This window comes from Egretta garzetta, unplaced genomic scaffold (genome assembly GCF_000687185.1).
Source record: "Egretta garzetta isolate BGI_Z169 unplaced genomic scaffold, ASM68718v1 scaffold465, whole genome shotgun sequence".
Taxonomy (NCBI): domain Eukaryota; kingdom Metazoa; phylum Chordata; class Aves; order Pelecaniformes; family Ardeidae; genus Egretta; species Egretta garzetta.
Window position 1 is genome coordinate 1,448,265 of NW_009259680.1, and position 8,999 is coordinate 1,457,263.

Below are 8,999 nucleotides of genomic sequence, written 5' to 3' on the forward strand. Positions count from 1 at the left end.
GGAAATACTTTGTGTACCTGGTCTGGCTGGGATGGAGTTCATTTTCTTCACAACCGCCTGTATAGCACCATGCTTTGGATCCATTACCAAAACAGTCTTGATAACACACCGATGTTTTAGCTATTGCTGAAGAGTAGTTTGCACAGCACCAAGGCCTTGCCTTTTTCCCCACCAGTGAGAAGGCTGGGGGAGCACAAGAGCCTGGGAGAGGACACAGCTGGGGCATCCCACACCATACAACATTGTGCCCAGCAGTAAAAGCTGGGGCAAAGGAGGAAGAGAGGATGTTCAGAGTTACGGCGTTCATCTTCCAAAGTAACCCCTACATGCGCCGAGGCCCTGCTTGCCAGGAAGTGGCTGAACACCTGCCTGCCAATGGGAAGTGGTGAATAAATTCCTTGCTTTGCTTTACTTATTAAACCGCCTTTGTATCAACCCAAGTTTTGCCCTTCCAATTCTCTCCCCCAACCTGCTAGGGGGGAGCAATCAAGTGACTGCGGAGCGGGGGGGCACGCTGGGGGTTAGCCCAACCACAGTCCTTTTTGGTGCCCAACATAGGGCAAGAGGATTTAGAGATAACACCACCTGATCAGAGTGTGCTAGGTGGGATTTATAGCTGTTCATTGGCAGGGTCCTGCGATTGCTTGCCTTACTGTATGTATTAGAGTCCGGTGCTTGTTAGTGGCTATTTTGGACTTTTGCTGTTTATTGTAGCACTTATCATCTTACTCTGCTGTGCCAGGGAACATTTTGTTAGCAGCAATGGCCACGTGCCTAGGCTGGCACAGGGCCCTGGCACTGCTGCTGTTGCTGTACTGGACATACTGGAACACCAGTGTTATGGAATTAATTTTCCCTGTAGCAGCCCATAGGGCGCTGCGGTTTTGATTTGTGACTAAAATAGTGTTGATGATACACTGATGGTTTAACTCTTACTGAACGGTGTTTGCAGAGCATCAAGGCCTTTTCTGTTGCCCACTCTGGCCCACCCCTGAGCAGGCTGGGGGTGGACGAGAGGTTGGGGAGGGGACACAACCAGGACAGCTGACCCCAGCTGACCAAAGTCCTACCCATTAGCAAGCAGAAGCAAAATCTCCAACTTGAAAAATTAATGCAGATATATTGAGTCATGCTCCTGCAATCAATTTTGCAGTTGTCTAATTTTATTTTATATATATATGACTATGTAATTACTTATGTAGAACCTTTGAGATCGTGGCCTTCTTAAACATAAATCATTTAGTACTTACTGCACAAAATGGTGGTTTGGCTGAAGTTAGCGAGCATTTATTATCTGTTTTCTAGGGCAAAATCTGACTCCAAAGTTTTTATTTTTCTTTTTTTTAGTGAATATGGCTTGCATTGCAATTTCATGGCTGCATCACACAAAAATAAATTAAGCACGATTACAAAATATTAAGAAACTGATCTTTTAAGATGAAGCAATTATTTACAGTTTCACCATTTGAAATAAATTCTAATTAGCACTGAAAATTCCTACCAAGCTGAAAATTTAACTTTTGTGATACAAAATTTCACTAATTATTGCCAGAGGCACTACTGTAGGCAAATATACAAAATAAAATGTTGATGTTTTTCATGCTATATTATCTTTATTTTCCAGTGAAAAATGACAAGTTTGTGACATAGTAAAAAAACCAAAAGAAAATATATTTTAGTTTGTATACTTTTTTCCACTCCTGTTCTATACCTTCATTTTGAAATGCATGGTCTGTAAGATACAAGAACTGAAAAACTACTGAAATAACTTGGATAACACCATATAAGGTTAAAAGACAAACTGCTTTGAAAAATCCACCCTGCTGAAGAGTACCTAGTGTGATAAGTGGAAGTTCTGCAATTAAACAATTTACAGGACAGAAGCCAAAGACGCTACTGAAAACTTAGCTAAAAGTCTGCTGGAATAGTGAGTTTATAGCCTGTGTATATATTTTCACCAGATGTAATCATCCTGGGAAAAATCCCTGTACATTCCACATGCAAGAGTAGTTCCATTAATGAAAACACTGTTGAGGCTAAAAGGTAAAGAAGATGCAGATGCTTCTGTTACTCAGTTTCATCTAATCCTCCTCTGCCACCACCAGGTTGTGTTCTCAGTGAATAGCTATGCTTCTCAATGCCTTCCTGTTTGAGGGAGCTGCCCCTCCTCATGGTCTAAAAGTTTGTATGGGACTGAATGCCAGGAGTTCTGGATTCTCACTTGGGTTCTACTGTTGCTATTCCATGAGCTACCATAATCCAGGTTAAATCACTTCCCTCCTCATTTCTGGGAAGAAAGGTAATGTTGCTGACCCCCCCACTTCCCTTGCCAAGGCACTGAAGGTGAGTTGTTATGTGAAATCCACAGCGCTTCAGGTGTGCTGGGTACGTAAGAACCAAATCAATAATGCAAGCCCACATTCTCTTCAATGCTGGTATGCGTTCTACCTTTGTCATAGCATAGATTAAAGACACATGGAGGTGAGGCCACCCGTACAATCATTTCTTAGGGAGGCATTGCTGGAATGCAGCACCACAGCTCCATATCTGCATTGGTTTTCCCTCTCAGCCCTATGTATGCAGAACATCCACCTGTAGCTTTCTAGCCCTCCTCTGTGTTGCAGAAACCTTACCAAATGGAGCTCAGGATTAAGGTCAGAGTCTCCACCCCCAGGGATTTAGAACTTAATATTAAGTAAAAAGTAAGACAGAGTACTGAACAGAATGAAGAAGTGATACACAAATCAGAAGGGACTGCCACTTCTTCCCAGAGAAATGAAGCTGTTTTCTAAAGCGTGTATTTGTAGGAATGAAACATCTGCCAGAGACATCTCTCTTTCAATTTTTGCTGGTAAAACATTAAGGTCCTTTGAGGAAGCACAATCTGAACTACTAAGTATAATTGTTTTAAGGGTTTTTTTTTAAAATTGTTGTTCTGTGTGACAACTGCTGAAAGGTTAAGAGCTCCCAGACTCGCCAGTCCTTTTCACAGCCAGACCCCCACCAAAATCACAGCCATAGAGTTCTACCCGAAGGGCGATACCATGATACCATGTTCTTGGAACAATGCGGATAAACCTGGACAGGATGGGTGGATTAAAGAAATGCTTGACGTGCCTGTTGCTGTTTTCATTACCCAAGAAAACCTGCAAATACACAAACACATGATTAGTTGAAAGACAGCACTTCAAAAAACCCCGCTTTTTCTTTTTAAAATGGTTCCAAGATGTTGCATTAGCCATCCAAGGTAGATGGATGGGCTCATTTCTGATTTTACGTAAGATCACATCTCCCTGAAACGCTGCGTCAAAGCTAATTCAAGCCAGCAATATCTGAGTCTGAATTAAACAGCCTCTGTTTCCATCCACACCGTGAAATTTACCATTCTAATCTGGATGGACTAAAAAAAAAAAGAAACTTTCCTTATTTAACCTTTGCTAACAGCCCTTGTGGGTTAGGTTGGTGTAGGGTGATATGGGTGACAATATAAAGTACTGTGTCTGCCCGGTGGGTATCTGGAGCTCTCCAGCTCTGTTACAGCAAAACTGCTCACTAACATTAATTTGACTATAAAATCAAGGCAGAAAAAAAAAAAGGCTGAAAAGAGGCCCTGGGAAATCCATTGTTCATTCAAATTAAATGTTCTCATGCATCCAACTTAGATGTCTTTTACAAATAGTGTCAGCTCCTTTTATCACAATATTGACTGTATTCCCTACAGATTTAGAGTTCTTTCATTACTGTTAATTACTATGATCAAAATCAGATGGATATTACGACATTATCTGTAGTAACCCTAGCTCCCTAGCATTTTAAAATCCTGTGAGAACATCCCTTTGTCTCTGTATTCTGCCTTTGGGCCGTGACTGTGCTCAGCATCTGAAACCAAGCAATGACACAATTGTCTGAGCTGAGGATGATACCTTTGCCACTGAGCTTGAACCATCTGTATAGGATTTCCACTCTGAGCCCTGGTCGCTGTATAGGATAACGTAGGTTTTCACAAAGTTTTCAGCAGATACGGACTTGGCCCCTTGGGTAGCAATAGCAGTTATCTTCTTAATTGTGAGGAGGTCAATTTGCAGCCACTGTTGGCTGTTGTTCAACTACAATTGAGAAAAAGAGTTGTGTGTTAGCAAACATGTCTATGTCTTTATTTGCTGAAGTGAAAAATCGTGTTTAAAGATAGTTAATATTGCATCAAAAGGCACCAAAATGGTATCAAAAAAGTCCAGAAAAGTAAAGCTGAGGCAAAAGTCACAAGCGTTCTTGGTAGTAGAGGACATCATTCATTTCTCAAAATATGATTTCATTGATGTTGCCAGAAGTTCAGCAACTTTTCTACTGGAAGAGTCAAATGGGCTTCTTCCCAAAGGATGGCTGAAGAACTGTGAAGTAACCCTATCATGCTTGTCACTGGACACAGCGTGCAGGAAGCACAGGAGTGCATGGGCAGCACAAATTTATTAACGGTAGCTGTCTTGCCGTCATCTCTATTTTTCACTTGTTACCTTGGCTCGCCAGGCGTTGATCTTTCCTTTCTGGTTGATACGAGCAAGTGAAGGGTCCCATGCGTTAAACCAGGAAGTCTTAACAGATGAGGCTGTTATCTGAGTATTCTTGATCTCTCCACTTTCCATTCCAAGTGGCAAAGAGCAACCTGTTAAGACAAGCACCACATTATCTCCAGTTCATCTAAGTACCCATAGCCTGAGCAATGATGTTGGAATTGAGAACACCCAAAATTTTAGCTTCATTTAATGTATCAGGTAAAAAATTTGCCAGAAAGGAAGCATCAGCACTTGACCCATTCTCACCATCTACTTCACAGCCCAGGAGCTCCATGCGAAGAGTAGGCCTGTTGTAGGCCTCGGTTGGGTAGACTCTGATGTACCTTGCAATAATAGGGGGATCAATGATGTTCTCTTTTATCCCATGGGCATCAGAATTACCTTCAAAAATCTGTTAAAAAGAAAAAATATCCACGTGGAGTTAATTTAATACAAACACAAGCTTGGATGCTGAAAACCCACTCTTTTATGAAAGTAGTCTTTTTTTACACCATTAGCTGCCATCCACTGTGAGGGAGCACTCTATGCTGCAGGGCAACTTGAAATACTTCATGGTCCCATCTTAGCATATTTGGAAGCACCTGAAGGCCTCAGTTCAAATAAGCAACCCCTTTTAGGCGCTATGTAAGTCTGTAAGAAGACATTAGTAAGGAGGCAAAAGGAGAGGTTGAGAGACAACAGGTTTTCAATTTGGGAGTTGTACCATAGAAACCTCAGAGTAAACTGAAGGGAGCTGAAATTGGTAGGGCTGGAGTGGCTGGGCATAAAATTAACGTCTTACAGGGTATGGCCACACTTATTACACAGGCCTTCTCCAGACAATTCAGACAGTTTAACATTCAACTGTTGTGACAACAGGAAGGGAGGAAGAGAAAGGAGGACCTAGTCTCAAATGAGGTAGGGCCTGATTTTTAGTTCAGCTTCCTGCTTGCTTCAAGAAGCTGACATGGGCTTAGGAAATAAAAGTAGGGAAAGATGCTTGTGAGAAAGCCAGACTCTATACAGTCAAGGTCACAGGGCCAATCTAAACCCCAGTCTAGGATGTTTCTCAAATAATAATTTGTCCTCTGGTCTGAATTTGTTTGGATTGGTAAACGCCCTTTGGAGCCTCAAGCTGTATTATTAAGTCTCTGAATGCTGTAATTTTTTCCACTATCTCTTAACATAAAACTGTCACCTCATTGGATCCGCCAATGATGCTACCTAGGGTTGTCACAACCCCTATGGCACATACAGACCTTTTGTGCTGGAGAGCTGTCTCCTTTGAAGGTGCTCCACTGCCGTTTGTCTTTGCTGTAAACAATAAAGAACTTCTGGATGTACAAGGACTTTAAAAACTGCTTGGCTCCCTGTGTCTGTATTCCAGTTAACAGAACTTGTCTTTGAAAGTCCACCTAGGAACAGCAAACAGTGTTTATAAAGCAAATAATACACAGCAAATACATTTCATTCTTTGGCATCTACACAATAGCTTTGAGCCCTGCATTTTAAAACCCAGAACACTAACACTCTCAGGAGGAATACAAACAGATGGCAAAGTCCAGGTTAATGCTGTCTCTCTCATTTCATTTGTGTATTTATTTGTGTGAGCATTTAACATCAGAGGCCACTTTACAGCATTCAGTACAGCACCACAAAGACACCTCAAAAATATCTGTATCTCCATGCTAGGCAGAGCTATGCTATCCTCATTTTACAAAGAGGCAAAAGGAGTACAGAGAAATTCAAGGCTCACATTTTCATAAGGTGCCTCTACTTTTGGATACCCAGGCAAACTTAGCACATAAAATCAAATCAGCCAGATGTTCCTGTCAGCAGTGAAACTCATTCTTCAGGACATGGCCTCCACATCTCTCCATGCTTTACTGCAGTAGCCTCAGCTTCTCACTACTACATCCCCTATCAAATTCTCTCTCTTCCCAACATTATTTCCAGTTCCACATCAGATCCTCCAGCCTCCTCCCCCTACTTCACCTCTGCTAACTTGCTAGCGTGTCAACTGTTAGCAAGCCAAACATAACAGCCACATGTCGAACTTAACACTAGTTTGAGTCTTTCTTTTCTCTCAACTGCCAATTTTAATGAGATTCATAAGAAATCAACTATCTTCCCTAAATTTGGGTGCAAATTGGCTATCTGGTGCAAAAATGACTGGGATGCAAGAAAAAACGGAAGTGAGGTGACTGAATGATATAGTGCTTGAAGCCATAATTATAAGCTTAATTTCCCTGTGAAGCCAGACTGTGCTATGCCAAGTTGGACACAGAAGCACCCAAAACAAAGAAACACACAACTGTCTGAAGCAACGTTTGAGAGTATTACACTTTAAATGATCACCCAAACATACATACTATTAAGCTGATGGAGAAGGAATAAAAAAAAAAAGCCCTAATGGAAAGAATGACTCCATTTGCCTACAGAACAGCTACAGCCTAAATTGTGAAGGCAAACTGTCCAGTCAATGGGCCTCAACAGCAGTAGGGACTGGGTTACTCCAGGGGAGGTAGACAGTTTATGGTATCACCAATCAAGCTTGCTGCATCTTTTTTCAGTTTTCCTCAGCAGTCTTCTCAGCAAGAAGAGCAGCTTGTCCTTTTAAAACAAGTTGCAGGAAAATCACAACACAGGATTGTACGGCCATGCCCAAGGCTCAATGATAGTTAAGGACATGTTGTACCAACCATACCTGGATCCAAGGGAGTTGATCTTTTCCCATTGTAGTGCTCCAAGCATTGTATGTTCCAGAATTGTTTAATCGGGCTAACTTAGGTTCCCAAGAGTCTAGACAGAAAATACGTATAAAGCAAGAATTTAAAGAGAGGTACTGAAAAAAAAAAAAGGAGGCTGTAACTAGCTACCGATGTTGAGCGCTTCAGTTCTTTTCCAACCTGTCTTCAGAAAAAAAACCCATCCAATAGACTCTAAAACCATAACTGAGTATAATCTGGACATGGTCAGCAACAGAAAGTTAGCCGTTACCCTGCAATGTTTTATAGTTGGCAGAATGGCTTTAAAAAGAACAGCCTTTTTATGTAACATACTGTCTACTGATTTGGAACCCGGGTCTAGGGTTTGCTAAACAAGTTTTGGCCACCAGAGGGATCAGACACAAAATGTGCTCTACTTTCATGGCAGAGAGCTTCCCTCTGCATAAGGAAGTTTCCATGTTAACAACTGATATGAAATACATATGACAACACAGCTTTCAAGCCTTCAAAACACTGTGGTGGGAAATGAAAGAAATGAAATCCACATAAAAATCAGTTTTCAAAAATACCTAATTCATTTATTATTTCGAGGGAAAAGATGTGTGTTCCTGCATGCATATGCAACCTGTATAACTTGATTTGCCACTGTCCATGTAAAATTCTATCAATTTCTCTATCAAATAATCCCACTTTTATACCAGAAGTAAACTTGATAAATTAAAGACACTGTCATTGCTCTGGATGTCAGGTTCCCAAATCTTTCATAACAGATACTTTGTCCTTTCACATCTCATATCACATGCAAATCTCAAAAGCTTTTTGAACAGTTGCTAATTTTCAAGCAGGGAACCCAAAGGACAAAAAGATAAAACTGGATTCATTCCAGGTCATCCAGCAGGCCATGGATGGAGGACTCCCTGACTCTCAGGCTTGTGATACTGACTGTAGATCTGTGACACTGTTAAAATACAATGATGAGGACTACCTAGTACAGCTCACAGTCTCTGCTTGCAGCACTGGAGAGCTTTTTCACCTGAGAAATGATTCATTGCTGAACTGATCTTGTAAGACATATCATGAGATGCAGAAAGAATAAGGAACTGCAATACTTTTCTGGGGATGTTCAGGAGCACGCCTGGACCTTTTCAAGTATGAACTCACCTATACGATGTGAAGCGTCAATTTGCGAATCGAGTATAATTCCACTTGCTAGACCCATTGGAATCCTACACTCTGAAGAAATCACAGTAAGTAAGGTGGTTGTTAAAGAAAAGGAAGGCTATTCCAATATGTATTCTGTTGGCATCTTCTAAGACAACATCATTCAGAACAATTCTTAGTAGTGCTGTAATATCACCACTCTCTTCCCAGAGAAGGTCAAATTTATCCCTGCAGTTTCTCTCAGCAGATTAACCCACTGGTCACTGTGAGGAAACCTCAAATTCAAAGCATGCCAAAGGAATAAAGGTAGCATGCTAAATAATTCAAAACTAGTATGCCAGAGGCTAAAAATTTTTTCTTCTAGAACAAATTTACAGTAACCACTCCACCCCCTCTCAGCAAAAGACCAGAGAATCTGCACTGGATTTTTGCAGAACAATCTCCCAAATTTATTTCTAGTGGTCCTGAAAGGGTAGATATGAGTTTATAGCTTGACTCCCTCAGCCAAAAAACACCTTAGTTCAGTACCTTTCTCTATAACCAAATAGGATGCCTGCAT

At 41.2% G+C, this 8,999-nt stretch overlaps 1 protein-coding gene across 1 annotated transcript in view; it reads right to left on the bottom strand.

Annotated features, from left to right (window-relative positions):
• Positions 1-1,660: 1,660 nt before the first annotated feature.
• The window catches only part of F5 (coagulation factor V), a 35,200-nt gene continuing 27,861 nt past the window's right edge, over positions 1,661-8,999 (bottom strand). The window contains 8 exon segments of the mRNA XM_009638534.2: positions 1,661-3,146; positions 3,924-4,106; positions 4,512-4,660; positions 4,818-4,962; positions 5,810-5,965; positions 7,258-7,352; positions 8,441-8,512; positions 8,969-8,999. The exon segment at positions 8,969-8,999 is cut by the window's right edge and continues 33 nt beyond it. Coding sequence (XP_009636829.1) covers positions 2,958-3,146; positions 3,924-4,106; positions 4,512-4,660; positions 4,818-4,962; positions 5,810-5,965; positions 7,258-7,352; positions 8,441-8,512; positions 8,969-8,999 — 1,020 coding nt within the window. The 3' untranslated portion in view covers positions 1,661-2,957.